The following is a 20,586-nucleotide window of genomic DNA, read 5'->3' as shown; positions in this document are numbered from 1 at the left end:
CGATTGTTAAGTATTAAATATAAATGAAAATGTAATGAAAAGAATTGCGGTATAATGCTTGTAGTAAGAGAGATACAGTTTGAAGTGCAAGACAGATAGAAAGCGACGGCAGTGCATCAGCAAATGGACAACATGGCGTCAGTCTAAAGTCACATGTTTGTTTTATGTTTTCGTTATTTGTGATGTTTTATTTATTGATTTTGTAATAATGGCCAATGATAAAATGAAATGTGTTTTCTGTAAAGAACATAAAGATAAAATCATACTTTTCGTGGTTGATAAACTGAAGAAATGCCAGGAAGTTTTGAATATACGTTTAAAATATAAATTAAAGTACAATGACATCGAGTTGCCTACTGAAATAAATGAAACAGATGGATATCACAGATAATGTTACAGAAGTTTTTCAGCTTCAATGGAAAAATACCGTGATCTATCGACTGGAATAGATAGTATTAGTAAATCTACTTCACATACTTTGCCATTAAATACACCAGTAAATGTTAGTGAAACTATTGCGGGAAACATAAACAGTGGAATTGCAAGTGAGGTTAGTGCTTCGAGTTTAATTCATTACACAACATCCGATGAAAAATAGATTTTGTCTGGTTTGTGGGAGAGCAATTACCTTCCACAGTTGCATATGTTATTATTCGAAGTAAGTATTGAATAGAACATTAATCAATGAAAACTGAATTATTACATAACGAACAAAAACAATTACAGGAATTTTAATTTGTTTGTTACTAGTGTTGCCGCCGAGACAAGAGATTCTCGACTCTTGTCTCGTCTTGTCTTGTCTAATCATGTCTCGATCGAGACAAGAGAAGATTTTCCTTTCGAAAAATGTTGTCTCGTCAAGACAAGACATAAGGTCATCTTGGACAAGACAAGACAAGACAAGAGAGGCTTCTTTCGACAAGAGAAGTCAAGAGAGGTCGAGAGAAAAATAGTATTATAGAAATCCAATTATAATATTCTTTTGATGCAAAAATATATGGTTCATTACAATTTTTGTATTTGATAATTTCGAATTCTGACAATTGGAGTGAATGAAGGTAATAATTTGCAAATTAAGTTTTAATTGGTGCTTATTTGTTTATTGATACCACCAAAATACATTTATAATGTATTATATATTTTTTGGTTAATCATACCAGCTCAATTTCAGAAGTAGTCAACTGGTAGTAGAGCTGATGTAACATTTCTACATTTTCTAATAGGAAAAACTATAGATTTTCTTCAGCTCAAATGGAAATATACCAGATGCACATGGTGCATTTCATAATTTACATAAAATTTAAGATTTGTTAAATTTGTATAAAATATTCTTCAGAACACAGAAGGATTTAAATGAATAGTTGTAGGGTATTCTATTGTAAATTCAGATTTGGGATTGAGGTTATAATGGGTAATTGTTTTAGTAATAAAGTCTTCTATGGTAACAAACCAGTGGTTCATTTCTTTTGCAGATTTTATCTATAAACACATTTCTATTTATTTTGATTTCTTTAATTATTGTATTGTCAAATCTAGTAGCTTTGTTACGTAAGCAATAACTGATATACTGATAATATATTATTCCATATTTGTTTTAGAATCACTACCACCACGAGTGTATTGATCTTCTATAAATTTTTCTCTTGCAAGTTTTTTTTAATTATTGACCTGATTCTTTGTTGATTTATAATTTTGCAGAGCATTTTCATCATCAATATGATGTTTTTAGAACAGAAGATATGGTTGTGCATTCCACAATAATTTCAAGATTACTGAAATTTTTGCAATATTAGGATTTTGTTGTTGAAACTATCATTTCCAGAAAAACTTTTTTCAGATTGAAACAACGATAATGAAACTGAAATATATATTTTAAATTCGAAAATAAATTATTAAAATTCTATAAAACACTCTGATTTAAGATAACACAAGAAAATAAAACACTATAAAATAAAATATCTAAATGAAATTACTTCAGTTTATGGGCCATCGAACAGGTGAACCAGGAGTTCAGACAGAGAAGACTTCTAGCTGATTCAGCATTCAGTCTGTTTCTATGTTTCCTTATAGTAAGGCCAGCTTTTGAGAAAAGTCTCTCTGCAGGCACACTTGTTGCTGGAATTGCCAGTAAGTCTCTAGCCATTTTTGCTAGTCGTGGATATTCAATCTCATGTTCTTTCCACCAGTGCAAAAGATTGGTTTTTTGTGGTGATCGTGACAAATCTAAATATCTATCAATTTCCGTTCTCTCTCCCTCTCTTTGAGACTGTTCTTTGTCAATGGAGCCATAAAATGAGTTCAGATCCTGAAAGTCTCCATTTTCCGAAGGCTCTTCTAAATTTTCCTCAGAAACGACTATTTCCGGTGGCTGAGCATTTTTATGCGCAAGATAGTTGCCTTTGAAAATTCTTTCAAAATTCTCAACAGAACTTTCTTTCATTTCTCTCCCCCAGCTTGTTCTAGAAAATGTAGCTACTTTGTGGCGGGGATCCAAGATTAACGCAGCACAATAAATCCAGTTAGTCTTTTTGTAATGTTTGAGCATCTTATCCCTACCTGATTTGAATGCACAAATAATTAATTCATCTGATTCTGTTCTATTTTGTTTCGAATCGAGTTCAAACATAAGTTTTTCTATATTATCTATCAGAATATTGAAGCCAACAATTACCGATGGTAGAGTTGGATAATGATCTCCACATAAGATGGTTGAAAGATCCTTGAAATATATCAGAAAACTATTTACTAAGGTAAGAGTGTTCCATTCGTCGTCTCGAATTTTGAAATTTTTCAAACATTCATTGTGGTCGCATAAAGGGTTGATGGCATTTTTCATCTTGAGAGCAAGTGAAATCATGTTAGAGGTTGAATTCCACCTGGTAGCCACATCAATAGTCACAGCTGAATATTTCACGTTGAAAACTTCGCATAAATGTCTTAGATTATTAGAAAGCTGTTCAGATATTTTTATTTTTTTCATTAGTATCCTCAAACGTAATACTGGTGAACTTGCATTATCAATAAAATCAGGATCTTCATCGGATATCTCTTCGTAGTCCCCCTTATCCTCTTCGAAAGGCACTTTCATTGATTGGAGAATATCTTGTACTCCTAAATTGAGAATATGCGCGAAACATCTGAAATGTTGTTCACTTGCATTGAATTCAAAATTTTCTTTATTTTCAGTTAGTAAATTTCTTAATTCCAACAAAAAAGTGGTATTTGCTGAAACGTTATCTACTGTTATACCTTGTATTTTGGTTAGTATATTGTATTGTTTCATACAATCGTAAAATAATGAGGCGATATGTTTACCAGAATGTTGTCCTTTGGATGGAATGAAATCAATGACGAGTGAATGCATTTGCCATAACTGATCGATAAAATGGGCTGTGATGCCATAATAAGAATTATTGTTTATGGAGGTCCAACCGTCAATCGTGAAAGATATTTTTGATGAATTTTCTACCAGAATATTCATAACATTCTGCTTACATTTCTCAAATGTTAGGAGTACCTTCTCTCTCATCGAGGTGCGTTTAGGCATGACTACTGCTGGGTTCAAACTTTCAAAAAACGTCTGTGTTGGCTGGTCATCGAAAAAATTGAATGGTAAATACTTTATGGCTAGCCACTCAACTATTTTTTCATCCATAGGGTTTGTGTTACACTCCTATAACAAAATAAAAGCATTTCAGATTTGTCTACTCAGAATTCAAGGAAATTATCTACTTTTTTCAGCCATGATGTATATTCAAAAGGTGTGAATCATTTGTTGAAATTATATTCACTTGTGATTAAAACAATTCAAAAATCGAAAATGAAATATAGTTTCAAAAATGAGCTTCTTTGGAACATTTTGAAACAGTTTTCTGCAAGTGGCCGAATCAAAATACTTTTGAAACTGATAATAATTATAACAAACTTGATACCTCAACCCGAAAAGGGCATTTTATTTTTTACAATGAACAACAACCAGCTAATAGTAAGTGTATCTGTAGTTAGTGTATCTAAATTTTACGTTATAACTATGTTACGAGTATACCGTATATCAAAACTGAAATTCTTCTCGAATTTAATTCAATTATTTATTGGCAATGGTAAAAATTTCAGCAAATTTATTACGCGAGAATACCCTTATGAGAAAGTGAAAGCGTGAACTGACATGTAAAATTGCATAGGTATTTTCTGGTAGAATGTAAAACGATATTCATAAGAACTGCATGCAATAATTTGTGTTTTGGTTTCAACATATTTTGAATCATTTTCAAGCTTCAGACTGAATAAAAAATAATATCACCTACCTCCTTTTGTTTGTTTTCCACCTGGAACATGTTCACAATTGTAGGTTGACGGACTGGATTGGTGAAATTTTGTGTGAATTCATTTTTGTGGCATTTCTTCATGTGCCACTTGAGACCGCTAGTATTAGAGTTTTTCATTTTAATTTCTACATTCAATTTATTTTTCACGCACAGTTGGCAACGAGCAACTTTATTTTTATTCTCGATAGTAAATGTGAAGTAGTGATTGTATTTTGAATTCATCTTTGATAAATTATCTGTTGTTTGAATTTGGCTATGAGTGAGGATCCTAGATCCACTAGGAACTTGTGTATTTCTTCTTTGAGTGTCAGAGATTTCCATAGCGCCTAACGTGCAAGAAATAATGTAATGCGTGTTAATATTCACCGTTCGACGATAAATGTTCATCAACTTCGAACCTCAACAACCAGTGAAATCTGACTGTCAAGCTATTCGGACGACTGAAATAGACACTAGAAAGATTGATGCCAAAACAATAAACACCTTATATGGATACATAATAATTTTCGAATAACTGAAGATGATTACGAAATGAAATATGTTCATGAGCAGAATACCTGCTGTTTTCGAAGAATAATCAAGTATCCGAAACTGTTTTGTCAGAAAGTTTTCGATTAAATAATGCCTGATATACTTATACCAGAATAATTCGAAGTTATTCACAATTAGTATACAACTGACATCACTGTTAAACGGACGAATCCAGTGCAGCGTTCAAGTACCCAAATAACCACTAAGTTTCCGTTTACTGCAAATTCTGAATACCAAGGACGTTCTCTCGCCAAGAGAAGTCGAGACAAGACAAGACAAGACAAGAGAGTGCCTGAAAAACAAGTCTCTTGTCAAGACGAGAGACCATTTTCTCTCGACTTAGTCAAGACAAGACGAGAGAAATCATTTTCTTGTCTTGTCTCGACAAGAGGCATCACTATTTGTTACAGATGATGGATTGGAAAACAATGACAATTCCCAAGACGATGATATAAATAATTCTGACAGTGAGGGGGAAGATGATGATGATGATTATGAAGATGCCTCCTTTTTTTGTGACACTATTATAGAGTGAAGATAATTTAATAAAAAAAAATCTGAAACTTTGCATTATATTTGTAATTCACGTGTTATATTCAATACTTTTTCAATTAAAAAAAGTAATTGTTGAACCTTTCTTGATATAGTTTTCATTCCATTCTTTTCAATTTATGGTTTTTTAATTATATTTTTATTTTTGTGTTTAAATTTTTTCATTCCAACTTCTATTTACAAGAATATAAGTAATGTATTTTTTCAATTATTTTCTGTCTCATTCTTAAAATTTTCTGTTATACACTAGCCGATACACTACCGTCGCCTTCTATCTCTCTTACACTTCAAACTGTCTCTAACCACAAGCATTATACCGCAATACTTTTCATTACTTTTTTATTCATATTTAATACTTAACAATGGAATTATAGTCAGGCAAATTAATTTTAGATCATTTCATGATTAAAGAACATAATATAAAAATTACAGAAATTCAAAAATACTTTGAATTTTTTATTTAAATAAAATAAAAAATCGCGTATGGCACATAATTAACAACAATAAAAATGCCTGGCAATAAAAAGTTGATGTCTGGTGAATCTATCTAAAGGTAAAAAATTAAAAATTACGCTTTGAAAAATTCTTTCAAAGTTAAGGATTTTTACCTGTGCAGGTAAGATGCGCATTAATAAACACAACCACTACCGCCAGCCAGGTATCCCGGACTCTAACCGAAAGAGCGAGATGGCCAGCATATCAAAAAACTGTTCTGAAATTGTTGTTTTCCAAACGTTGCTAGCTCCCGTACTATATGTTTATGTTTCGAATCAAATTGTACAAAAGTCTGTAATTATTTTATTCTCATGAAAAATGTTCACGCAAATTTTTTTTAGATCTCCGTCAACACACAAAATGTCACCAATATTTAGGAAAATATTCCTTCACTTTATGCCAAAGCTTCTGATTATGAGACGTACAAAATATTCTCTGCCAGAATATGACGATTCGCAGCCACCCAGAGGATATACGAATGATATGGAAATACAGTAAGTATTGAAGTATGTGCAAAGTTTTTTATTTTTAGCGCGATTTTAATAATGTTTTGATGAGTGGATGGAATTTTTTCTCAGATTAATTAACAGATTCACTATTAGGTTGTTATAAAAGTTTTGTCCGTTTTTATGAGTCTACTTTAAAGTGTAATATCTCTATGAATAGTTACTCAATTTAATTGAAATGAACGCTGTTTGAATCAGTGCATCTTTGCTAACGTAAGACAAGTCGATAATTCCGTTAGCATAAAAATTGTGTACTTGAGATTTGATGAAGTCGACGAGGGCTGTTTTTGCCTGATCCTGACTAGCAAAGGTTCTACCGGTGAGAAAGTTACCAAAGTGCTTGAAAAAATGGTAGTCGGTTGGCGAGAGGTATGGTGAGAGAGATATAACTTCGACGCTCAGGATCGTACCTTTTCTGTTGACCAATGCCGCTCGCTGTTTCTGCTGTGATAGTTTGGCCCGGTTACAGAAAGTTTCGTTTTGGTTGCGAAGAAGCGAAGAAAAACATACTTCGAAACGTGAAAATTTTTGTCGTTCTTTCAAATCTTAAGACACGCCTTTTCGAGCTTTCTGACCTGTCCAATACGTTTTGAATTATTAAAAACCGCATGGAAGCTAATGTCCAGTTTTTCGGCCATCCCGCGTTCCATTTGTGATGGATTGTTTCTTTCATCATGTGTTAACATTGCTATATTCTAAACCGTAACAGATATAAAGACGATTGAATGGGAATGAATATAGTTTAAAAAAACTAAAAAACACGCTTTTAAAGAACATCGAACTGAAAAGTTAAAAATAATCATTTTAAATAAGCTTAAAACAATAACGAACGAAAAATACTAGTATTATTGTGAAAATAGCGACAAGCGCCTTAATTCTAATTTTTCGATTTTTTGAGTGACTGAATTTTTTGGGTGTACAATTTACGATAAAGTTTTCATTGTTGAAATCCATCTGGTTTGCTTTCATATTCGAATTAGATTTTAAAATATCTTCCGTTTCGTTCAAAACTTTTTTCTGTACTGAATCACGGGTAATTGTGAATATTTAAATATTTCATCTATAGTACAAAATTTCGTTAACACTCAAAATTCTCAAAATACGTTTTTTATTTTGATTTTCTTTTGAACAACTTATCAGGGAGGTTACGTATAGCGGAATCTGCCCGCGAATAGCTCAAGCAATAATTGATATTTACGTACAGCGCCATCTGCCCGCGAATAGATCAAGCAATAATGCCAATAATTCTGTCAATACAGATCTCGAGAACCTACATACAAACAAACATACATACATACAGATGAAGCTAATATAAAGCGTGTAAAAAAGGTAACTGTCATCGAGAACAATACAATGATCGAAGCAAATTTACGGGAACTCTCGCCGTTTTTGAGTTATACGGGGAAAACAAAAAATGCTGTTTTTTGTGTTTTTCGAATGGAATTGTTATTTCGGAGAATATAAAAAAATGGAAAAAAAGTATTATTGTATTCGAAGTGTGCTATGACGATGTAATAATGAATATTTGATATAACGTTTCGTGTCAACATGGCCACCATCAACTTTTTTTTTGAGACCTGTCTTTTTTATTACAGATATTGATAAAGCGTCATTTCTTTGGTGAATTGTTTCGATTTCTTCAAAATATAATTCAGGCAACCCAATAAATTCGACAGGTAGGTACTCGAACACAATGAAAATTCTTTTTTTTTTTCGGTTTGGAAATATTTGTATTGCCGTAATCCTTCTTTCAAGGCTTATTTCTCCCTAATCAGTTATAATACGTGATATTTTTATAATTATCAATCCTGGAAGTAACGCATGGTGAGAGATCATAAGGAAGAAAAGAGAATTGAAACTTTCTATGTTTTTGTATGAGTTTAATGTATAAGTTTGAAAATGTCCTTATAGGACGAAACTGCAGTAACGTTAGGTACAAATTAATGTGGTAAAAAACATACAAAGTTTCAATTTTCTTTTCTTCATTTTGTTTGGTTTCTATGGCAGGAAAAATGGAAGCGTTGTTGATATCTGTTGAGAACATATCAAATATGTATTCAAATGATGAAAGGACTGATATGCTATTCAGTTATGCAAAATCAAATAGAAATCATCTTTTGGCAAGAAATATGTATGTTAAGCTATACCCGAATCGTCGTATTCCGGACATCCAAGTGTTTAGATGATCAGAAAAAAATTTGAGGCATTATGGTGCATTTGACAGAAAGAAAACAAGAAAATGTATGGTTACTGGAAGTGAGAGGAATCAAATTAATGTTATGAATAAGTAAATATTACCACATACAAATTCACACAGTGAAAATATCATTTTTTTAAACTCAGGATTGGCCAGGTCCAAAAATTATGCTAATCTCTTGTAATTTCTTGTAATGAAGAACAATCCTTTGTTCTTCATTACGAGAAATTGCCCACGTAATGAGGATTTCTGTAAAATCCACCAGAACTATTTTTAAAAAGAGCAATGCTGCAGGATACGCAAAATTTATCACCTCAATGAAAGGGATTACGGCAGGAGAGTACAAAGTGGTTAAGACGTAGAAATAGGAAAGTTGAGAATATTTGTATAAATATATAATGGACGGCGAATCAACATTCACTAACAATGGTTGGTTTAACAGAAATATCCATTATAGGTGGAGTAATACAAATGAACATTCACATAGGGAAACCAATTTCCAAGAAAGGTTCGGAATAAATGTTTGGTTGAGAATTGTGGGAACAAAAATCCTTGGCCCTTTCTTTTGCGATGATCATTTGAATAGTGAAATATATCTTCATTTTCTATTCAATGAATTCGATGGCTAGTTGGATGAATTGCCACTGAATATCCGCCATGAAATACAATATTTTCAACAGCACGGCGCTCCTTCCCGTAATGCAGCAATAGTAAGGGAACATTTAGAAGCAATATTCCCAAGAAAATGGATTGGAAACAATAGACCAATAACCTTTAAATTTTGTTGGGGATAAATGAAGAATAAAGTTTTTTCAACACCAAGTACAGATATCGACCATCTCAAACAAAAAATAAGAGATGCATGTATTAGTATTACACCTATTATGCTAGAAAATTTCCACAAAAATTGTCTAGACCGACAATTTATGTGTATTCAACAATAAGGTCATCAGTTCGAGCATTTAATGTAGATTGCCATGTAGCTTTGATTTTCCGTAGTGGTTTCATTTTTCCCAAAAGATCATGATAAAATAAATTGTTTTTCTGTTTGATTGTTTTGTCACTGATAATGGTGGTAATTTCTAATGAAACGCTATAAAAATATCATATGTGATATACCCTTGGATTATGGATTTATCGCTCTATCAATATCTGTAATGAAAAAGACAGGTCAGTATTCAAAAAAAAGTTGATGGTGGCCATATTGACACAAAACGTTTTATCGAATATTCGTTCCTCTCTTTTATGAAGACAAAATGTTCGTAGATTGTCTTTCGTGATTTCTCACACGTCTACGTAAATAAAAGACGAATGTATAGGAAATTAACTAAACTTGAATACGTGATGGTTTCGAGTGTCGTTGAAAAGCTGTCTTTCACCACAGAGTGTCTCAACTTGATGAAAGATATATGACTGTGTTTCTCCATATATGTATCTTCATTATATTTTGTAGGCTCAACATGGGGGAACCTTTCACAACTGATTTTAAAATAACTACTAGGGAGCCGAGTTTTGTTCTTCAAAACAACGAACAAGAAGATGCCAAAATGAAAGCTCACTCTTCCAGTAAGTAATTGAAAATTTTTAATGATATATTTCAGTACACTAAAGAGAGAGAGGAATACTCATTTCATCATCAACTTCACAGAATAAGTAGGCAAACTTGGAGATTGGCTGTAAATCAAATTATCTGAAAGAACGATTCGTTCAGGACATAATACTAACATTCAAAAAATTATGTTAACCCATAGATGAAAACGACGAAAACTATCAAAAAGATTGTTTTTGAATCAAATATTATTATTATTGATATAAATTCCCAGGCTACTGATTCTAACCCGCATTTCTTTTGTTACCAGTGACAGGATCATCAAACATGATCCCTAAAATGTTATCTGAGAATGTGCTGGCAGCATTCCAAGGAGTAAGGTTCATCGCTCAACATATTCGTGATGCAGATAAGGACAATGAGGTAGATATATCAGCTTTATTCATTCTGGAGGTTGAATATGAAAGGGATATTAGTTTGAAAAACCAAAAAATTGCGGATATATTTATGACTAACAGTAATGCACACGTATAGTTGATGTACAATTTGAGAAAGTCGTTTCATGGGGTTATGAGTAGTCTCATCATTCAATCTAAATTCTACCTGAATGAATCACAGTTTTTCTAAGGTGCATACAGAGAAATAATGAAGAAAAGATAAATGAAACTTTCTATGTTTTTACTACTTTTATTTGTAACTAACGTCATTGCAGTTTCGTCCTATACGGACATTTTCAAACTCATACAATAAATATATATAAATATTATATAAGTTTGAAAATGTCCATATAGGACGAAACTGCAGTAAAGTTACATGGATATTTTCAAACTTATACAATATTTATAGATTTATATATATATATATATATATATATATATATATATATATATATATATATATATATATATATAATATATATATATATATATATATATATAATATATATATATATATATATATATATATATATATATATATATATATATATATATATATATATATATATAGAGTAGTAATTTTTCGGAGATTCTGTCTGATTAGAATAAATATTTACTCTTTTTAGCTGCCCGAGCTTTCGCTAACGATAATAAAAAATTTGAAAAAGTATTTCACATTATTCAATGTCAAAAAGCTGTCATTTTGATGTTGAAGACTTCTTTCAAAATTGAAATTTCCAAATTGAATATTCTCACATAGCACAGGTATTCTGTTTTATCCGTTATTATGTTATATATATATATATATATATATATATATATATATATATATATATATTTATTTATTATGTCCTTTTTATATTACAGCCCCCGATAAAGCTAATAAAATAAACATTAGCGAAAGCTCGGGCAGCTAAAAAGAATAATCAGACCGAATCCCCGAAAAACTACTACTCTATACATACATACGGTCGTTAAACTATCAATTATATATATATATATATATATATATATATATATATATATATATATATATATATCTTTATCTTTAATTTCACCGACGTTTCGACAAAATCTAATTTGTCATTATCTAGGTGCGCTGTTACGTGTTCAGAAGTTTGTTGAGACCTAGATAATGACAAATGAGATTTTGTCGAAACGTTGGTGAAATTAAAGATAATATCACATACACGGATCAAATACCCGGAAAAACCAGTTCAGCATAGTAACGTGAAAAACTTCAGATTTAACATTCGATACTTTAACGGGGAGATGGGGTCAACTAAGAAGAAGAACTCAGGTAAAACTCAACAACATTCAAGTAGTAGGTAGTAGAGCGTTTATGAACACTCTATCGCTGAACACGTAACGGATACCATTTTACCAGTATAGTTCGAAGTGAGTCGAGCAGGGTCAATATATATATATATATATATATATATATATATATATATATATATATATATATATATATATATATATATATATATATATATATATATATATATATATATATATATATATATATATATATATATATATATATATATATATATATATATATTTAAAATGAATACAAATATCGATTATTCAAACGAAGTTCTTATGAAATTATTTATTATACACATGAACAAAGTATCAAATCATTGTCAGAACGTGTAAAAAATTCAACCAAATGTATCCTGAATTAACACCAATGAACGAGAGGAAGTTTGTAAGGTTACAAAATAATTTCCTTTACTATGACTAAAAGTTTCCAGGGAACAACTGTACCAAAAATCAGTCATTTCTAGGTAAATAGTAAGATTTTGTGGGCTAAAACATGTGAAAGTACAGACAATAACAGAATAGGATGATTCAAAATAACAAAATTGTAAACAAAATATCACATTTTCACAATAAATGCTGAAAATGTTGTCCATTACATTCTAAACACTTTAAAATGTTTTTTTGTGCGCGACTTGTGGTTGCTTTTTCAATTTCCTGGGGATCCAGATCTTCAATACTCCGCACTATTCGCCATCGCAATTCTTCATTGGTAGGCACTGGAGTCCTGTATACCCTTTCTTTCAAAACAACTCATGAAAAAAGTCAAATGGCGTGAAATCGGGAGATCTCGGTGGCCAATCCCACGGCCCTAAACGTCTAAACCAACGATCGTCGAAGAGTTCGTTAAGTTTCCTGGAAACTTTCTGGGTGGAATGAGCTGGCACTCCGTCCAGTTGAAACTACGAATTCCTATATTCCTCTAAAGGCAAATTTTCAAGAAAATCGGTTACAGTCGTCCTTAATATTTGGAGATATCTCTACGCATTCAGTGTGTCTTCATGAATAAAAAAGCTAATTTCATTGTTCTTCAGAATACAGAAAACATTCAGGTCAAATTTTTCTTGAAAACCCATTTCTTTTGTAACATGAGGATTATGATCATTCCAAAAATGTTTATTTCTTCTATTGAAAATACCATCCCTCGTAAATTTTGATTCGTCGCTCCAAATTATTTTTGACAAAAATTCTCGATCTTCCTGTGTATGAATCAGAAGGGATTCACGAAAATGCATTCTACGTTCGAAGTCTTCTGCTTGTAGAGCTTGAACTTTGGTAAATTTATGCGGATGCATTCCGTGATTTTTCTAAATTCGTTGTACTGAAGCATGTGATACACCTAAATCTTTTTCTGCACTGCGAATGGAAGCTTCTGGATATGCATAAAAATATGCCAAAACGTTAACAGTATTGTATTCATTTGAAATAACAGGTTTTGGTAATGTTGAAGGCGCTTTTAACATGGAGCCATAGTTGAGGAATTTATTTTGTAGGTAATCTTACAAACTTCCTCTCGTTCATTGGTGTTAAGTCAGGATACATTTGGTTGATTTTTGTACAAGTTTTGACAATGATTTGATCACACTGTCCGTGTATTCATTTCTGGCGATTTTATGAAACACCGTCAATAACCATTTATCAATTACTTATAAAAGTCACCAAACTGTCATAAGCTTGATATTTCCACGGCTACCCAGAAATCAAATTCTTTGAAAGTCATTTTATGTACAACTGTTATTTAAAATCTCTTTGATAGAACACCTACCAAAAAATAATTTAGAAAAGTTCACACATGCCCTGTAACAATGTTGTTCTTCTGCAACTTCTATGGATGGGAGATTTGCCAATATGAAAGATGTAATTTTTACCAATAGATATTTTCGAATTCTTCATTGATTCAGTGTTATTTTATTGTCATTTCCACATTTACGAACAGTTTTGTTTAATTGTATTCCATTTTTTGATATTTTTGATATCTTCGTTCGTATCTTCATTATAAAAAATATTGGCCATTTTTATCATTCAATAAGGAATTTATCATACTTTTTTCCCTTTCCGGTAAATCCAGATATTGTATCGCAACCAGAAAAACAATGCAGAAATGCAACAATATTTTTGAAAGATTCATATTTGAAACAATTAGACGTGAAAAATAGATCTTCTACATTTCCAGAACATGGCTTGAAAAAATAAATATCATGATTATTTGAATAAAATTTCAATAAATAGCTCAGAATTCTCAGAATTTAACATAATGATGAAAAAACAATTTTCAGATTCGAGTTTTTTCATTTTTTTTTTTACATTTTCTGAGACAATTTGCAATAGTAATATATACTTCTTTCACACCATCAGAGAGTAGAGATCTTAAGGAATAAGGAGCACATAGATGTTTTTTTAAACATATTCTTACGTGTGAATTTTCAATTGAAAATCAGGGTGCTTTTTTCAGTAGAATATAAAAATAAAATACCAAAAAATTGGTTTTTTGAATTCTTCGCATAAATTTTGAGTTTATGTGAAAAAATTTAGTTGTAGATCTTTTTATTACCTACAACTCTGCCATTCAACTTTTTTTCCATAGGACTTGTAGTTTTGCCGGAAATCGCGAAAAACCGTTTTTTAATTTTAATAACTCATCCTCTTCCTTTTTCCGAGCTTAGATCGCCTGAAATTTGTTTTCATTTCATTTTTGTCATATTTGCTTCCTTTTCCAATGGGTTTCATCTACAAGTGAACTTAGTTGGCATTATCAGAGTAATGAAGCGATTAATATAATATGCTCCAGAAATATTTTCACATGACGATTGTGAGATTATGAATTGATATTGAATTCAATTGATGAAATGTTAGATCACACATTATACTGTTGTAATCTAATCACTTCTTTTCCACAAACTAGTTGAACGATTTGAACCATTTCGCTCATTAAATTTTAATTTTTGGTATATTACTTGAGATTAACTTTTTTGAATTAGAAGAGGCCAAGCAAACCCTCTTCTGAATTTACAGTAATAGTAAATTGCAATTATCATTAACAAATTGAGGCGGAAAAAATGACATTCAGTTATTCGTTCATAACTCAAAAACAATCAAAAATTGAGGAATTGAAAATAGATTTTAACAGAGGAGGAATTATTCAATTACATAGTTCCAAACTCTCGAAACCCTACCACCTTTATTTATTATTTTAATTCACCTTCGAAAGTAGGGCTCCGACCCATATCACGACATGGACATATCGGCAATGAAGACGGTACACCACCGCCGTTCACTACAACCCCACTCTTCAAAAGATATTTTTTTTCAGTTAGTTACAATTACATAATTACATGCTGATAAGTGTATTGAATAGCAAATGTACCAATGTTTGATAAAATTTTTCAATACTGGAATATTTACCGCTCAACAGCAACAGATGATAAATAAATAAAGAATATGTTATTCATAAAGTCCTCGTTCAGTTGATACCAAAAATCAGTAACTTTTTATTGAATGAAACTGAATGATACATACATTAGTTTGATGATCATTGAGTAATTATTTCAAGAGGTCCTGAAATATATTATTTATAGTGGCCCCAAAATTTTCCTAACAAAGGTCAGTTACTCGAGTGAATAGTTCGAATAGCAATGCATTCCATTCGATTTCACGTTAGCAACTCCCTTGTCAAGGGCAAGTTATTTTATTATTGAAGTAAATGAGTTTTGTACGTTTTTGATATTTTTCCAAATTAAAAGATCGTGTTTCAAAAACTATTTATTGAATGATGAGAAAACAACATAATTCTATAAATTACAAAATAAAAAATTATTATTTTATGTTTTTTTTTTAATGTGTATGTTCACATTATATCAAAAAAGTGGGTACCTTTCTATTTAATGAAACTCAATAGTAAGTATGATCTAAATAAATTACTTTCAAGAAAAGAATTTCACCTGAATACATTTTTTTCGAAAACAATCTCCTCTAGAATAGACATCATTTGATGATCATATGAATTAAATACGTTCAAAATTTCTTCTTTTCCATCTACAGGTATGGTGAGAATCAAATCATATACAAAACGTTTGATGAATGGAATACGGAAAGATAATTTTTGAATACATTCACCAATAAGCTCATCTAAAACAAAACTCGATAAAATTGGTGAAATGGTGGAACCCATAGGTGTGCCAAATATTTGTTTATAAAATTTGTCTTCAAATATAAAATATGTTGAATCAAAAATGAAATCTAAAATACTCATGAATGTTATTTTGTCTAATTCACAATGTTCTTCAATGTTAGACCAATTTTTGTTCAAAGTTTGTTTCACTACTTTTAACGGTAGGTTTGTGAAAAGTGAAACAACATCTAGGCTTATCAAAACATAATTTTGAGGAAGCTGAAAATTATTTATAAATTCACTAAATGAAAAAGAATCTTTAATATAATAAGGATTGTCTGTTTTATAGGAAGTTGTTAAAATATTCGTTAGAAATTTACAAAGTTTTGAGTTAGGTGCATCAATGGAAGATACAATGGGTCGCATGGATAAAGTAGGTTTATGAACTTCAGGTAACGAATTAAACCTACTGAAATATGATAAAGAATATAAAAAAACTAGTGATTCGAGTATCATTCAGAATCTTCCCACTTGACATTGTCAGCCAAAATTTTTATCCACTGTCATTATTCAATGTTTTTCTATCTGTTTTTGAACCATTTTATATTTTATTCTCACGTTAGTAAGTTCTCCATATTTATATATTTTTTACAAGATATATAGGTAATCTTATCTTATTATTGTAGTTGTCTTGACGAAGGTGTGAAATATACCGAAAACTTGACATATAACAAAGAGTTTATATATATATATATATATATATATATATATATATATATATATATATATATATATATATTCATTGCATAAACTTCAGTAACGTTAGTTACGAATAAAACTGGTAAAAAACATAGAAACTTTCATTTGTCTTTTCTTCATTATGATTTCCTACCACGTAGTTACGGCTACATCCATCAATTTATACAAAGAAATAACTTCCAATAGTGCCTTCCTCCATTCTTGTTATACACTGTGTCCAAGATAAGAATGAACAGCATGGGTAATCGGAAACGGTAAGTGATACGGGGTCGAATTTTTCTGCGAGGTTTCGTCTTTTAGAAAACATTATCAATTTTATATTTTTATATGGGCCAGAACTAAAGTATAGCATTTATACGACTCCATTTTTGTGTGAATATAACGAAGTATCACACAATATGATTTCATAACCATTTTTCACACAAAATGAAAAGTGAATACTTAACCTGCTTTTCTTCAATTTTAGAGAGTACGCGCTGATACATGCAGTAAATTGATTAGTCTTATTTATAATAAATTTCAACTTACCACATGCCGGAATTTTTGCGTTGTTGAATACGAAGATGAGGTGCAATATCAAAAGTTTAGTTTATAAAATGTAATTGTAATGTTTTAATAAGGAGCTAATATGTATTATAGGAAATAAACAGAAACTTATTCCAAGTTTTCGAATAAACCGCCGTTATTTTCTAAGCACAAGTACGCTCGTCTCACAGGCAAATTTGAAACTTCAGTTAACATATTCGGGAGAATATTGTTAAAAGATGCAGTAACCAATCTTACCAAATCATCTTAATTTTGACAATTATGAGAGTTAACTTGATTCTTGATATATTCACAAAGAAAAAAGTCTAGCGGAGTTAGGTCGGGGGACCTTGAGAGCCAGAATGTAACACTATGAGTACCAATCCACTGTCCTGGGAAGCGACGGTTCAAATAATCACAAACAATTCTAGCATTATGTGCTGGAGCACCATCTTGTTGAAACCAGCAGCTGTGGGTAACCTCTAAAGGCAAACTATCTGGAGCGTCTTCCAAATCATTTACTAACAAATTTATGTAGCGCTCTTTTGGTAAATTGTTTTGATAGATAAAGGGCTCAATTACATTCGTACCAAGAATACCAACCCTAAATATTGATTTACCAGGTTGTGTCCTCTCTGGATATTTATAAGAGTACGCACGTGCAGCATTAACAAAATTTCTTTGGCACAAAATGTAACATGAAAACATATCAAATTTTTCAGTATTCGAAAAGCTGCCGTTTTCCATTTTCAACACAAATTAGGTAGGTAACAAGATGTAAAAGTAGGAATAGTATTATTATGACAACAAAACATTATGTGTCATTTTTCCAGCGCGTACTATCTAAAATTGAAAAAAATCAGGTTAAGTAATCACTTTTCATTTTTCGCGAGAAGTGGTTATGAAATCATATTGTGTGATACGTTGCTATATTTACAAATAAAAATAGAGTCGTTTACGGGGTATACTTTAGTTTCAGCCCATATAAAAATATAAAGTTTATAATGTTTTCTTAAAGACGAAACGTTGCAGAAAAATTCGTTATCGTTAGTCTTAAAAAAGTGGTCATATCAAAGTGCATTTCTTTTTACATTCATTCTGAAAATAAAGCTAGGAGAAAATAAAAACGGTATTCTCAAATTTGGGTTTTTCTCGGATATCTCCGAAACTACTCGGAGTATTGAAACTTTCTAAATGGCATATTATTAGACACAAGAATGCGCTACTTTTCTTTAATTCAATCGATCCCGTATCATTTACCGTTTCCGATATCCCCAAGCTGTTCACTCTTATCTTGGACACAGTGTATATACAATGTAGGCTTAGGAACTGCAAAATGCTGACAAACAGCCAAAATCACCCCATTATCAATCCCATAGCATACACTGTAACAGCATGTCAATTTGAAAAAATATCACCCTCTACAGAAAATCTGAAAATATGCAAAATTATGTCAAACTTTCTTTCGAGGTTATTTTGTGGGCTATTTGTCAATTCAATTAAATCAACTCTCTAGTGGTGGCGGACGCAACCCCTGAAATCGTGAATAGAAAGATTGATTCAAAAATACTAGTACTTTTGGAGAAATCAAGTGAAACCCTGAACATATTTGAGTGTCAACTGTTCTGCAATCAAACATAAAACCTAGTGGAAAGTGATTAATTTTATGGAATGTTCGAAATGTGTGCAATATCTCCTGAACAGTCATAAAGTCTGCGCTCTCAAACTCCGATCTAACATTCCAAAAAACTTCCACTTTGAGTTCTCATTATGTAGCTGTTATTCTTCTCTTCAAATCTTCAAAATGTCGAGACTGTGTTTTATAAACAATCGATGTCGGGTGATGGTGGTGGCCATTCTATTGCTCCTTTTCGACCAATCCATCTGCCAGGAAATCTATCATTCAACCACTATCCAACTGGAAGGAAGAAGCGTGATGAAGCTCCATCCTGTTTGGAGTGAATATGATTGTCTTGTAAAATCATATTACAAGCCGCAATGGCTGATTGTCATTGAGAGCTCACCAATTATATTTCCCCGATGATTGAAAATACAAAGATGATTCTTAGAATATCAGCTCTATGGATTTATTTATTCATTTGATTGGCTTATGAAATTGGCTGCAGTGGTAGTGCGCCCGACTCACGATCGGAAGACCGTGGGTTCGATTCCTGCCTCGACAGGATATTTTTCTCGAGATAATTTATCTGGTTGAAGCTGGGATGATTCTGCAACCGTGTTAGGAATCACACGTTAAAAGGTAAGACCTCGTTAGTCCTTAGCTCGCACAAATTTCTCAACTTCTGAGAGTTGTCGTTCGTATGCGGGCGACAACTGATTAACGGAAAAACAGATTTCAAACAGATTTTAACCAAATAGGCCAAGATGGCATAAAAAATACATATCAATGAGTCCCCAATGACTTGCAGGGGCTTGTACGAAATCCAAAATAAAAATTTTGGAAATATCGAGAAATCCATTAAGATCTCCTATTGAACATTATTCAATAGGAGATGTCCAGAATGTGATTAATAATTACTGTATGAAAGACAGTAATTATTAATCTGTAACTGTTGATTAATTTCATAATGCTGATGAGAGGAGCTTTTAAAGTAAAGAGAGAATTTGGTATATTGAACATAAGTATTGTACGAGTATGGCACCCAGGTATATTAAAAGGGATAAGTGAAAGAATTTCGGAACTATTTAATTGACTCTTGATCACCTTGCACAGAAACATAATAGGATATATATCTCTTCTTTGGTCTAAGGACATTATTTTGAATTCATTTCCTTAATTAAATGATTTAACTGTGTTATAGTCAGACCACGAACGGATTTTTCTATAATACAATATTCTAAAAAATTTATTCTGTACTCTCTCTATTTTATGTAATGAGGATGCATACTCCGAGAACCACACAATGATGCAAACTCCAACTTAGACCTTATAAGTGCAAAATATAAAGTAGTTTTATTGTGGTAATATTTGTGAAAGTTACAGATTGCCTCATCACATATCCTAGGATTCTGTTGTCAGTTGATCCTATATGCTCCGCAAATGAAAAAACGATATTGCAGATTACATCAAGATCCCTAATTTCTGAACATCTGATTAGTTTCTCTTTCCCCATCTGGTAGTTAAAGATAACTCTCTCATAAGTTCGAGTTATACTCATCACTTTACACTTACTGAGATCGAAATGCAGTTTGTTTATTAGACTCCATTCATAAATACTACTCATATCCTTCTGCAGCAGAACACAATCCAATACT

The 20,586-nt window shown here is 31.5% G+C and overlaps 1 protein-coding gene across 2 annotated transcripts in view; it reads left to right on the top strand.

Annotated features, from left to right (window-relative positions):
• The window catches only part of LOC111513755 (acetylcholine receptor subunit beta-like 2), a 101,431-nt gene that overhangs the window by 78,312 nt on the left and 2,533 nt on the right, over nt 1–20,586 (top strand). For both annotated transcript variants that reach the window (XM_074182612.1, XM_074182613.1), the window contains exons 7-9: nt 6,245–6,397; nt 10,060–10,172; nt 10,466–10,578. In XM_074182612.1, the coding sequence (XP_074038713.1) occupies nt 6,245–6,397; nt 10,060–10,172; nt 10,466–10,578 (379 nt within the window). The remainder of the gene's footprint in view (nt 1–6,244; nt 6,398–10,059; nt 10,173–10,465; nt 10,579–20,586) is intronic.

Source organism: Leptinotarsa decemlineata, unplaced genomic scaffold, assembly GCF_025532065.1.
Source record: "Leptinotarsa decemlineata unplaced genomic scaffold, Ldec_3_MD MMD2_tig00026328_RagTag_RagTag, whole genome shotgun sequence".
In the NCBI taxonomy this organism is placed as follows: domain Eukaryota; kingdom Metazoa; phylum Arthropoda; class Insecta; order Coleoptera; family Chrysomelidae; genus Leptinotarsa; species Leptinotarsa decemlineata.
The sequence above is the reverse complement of the archived record's forward strand: the minus strand, read 5'-3'. Positions and strand labels throughout refer to the sequence as shown.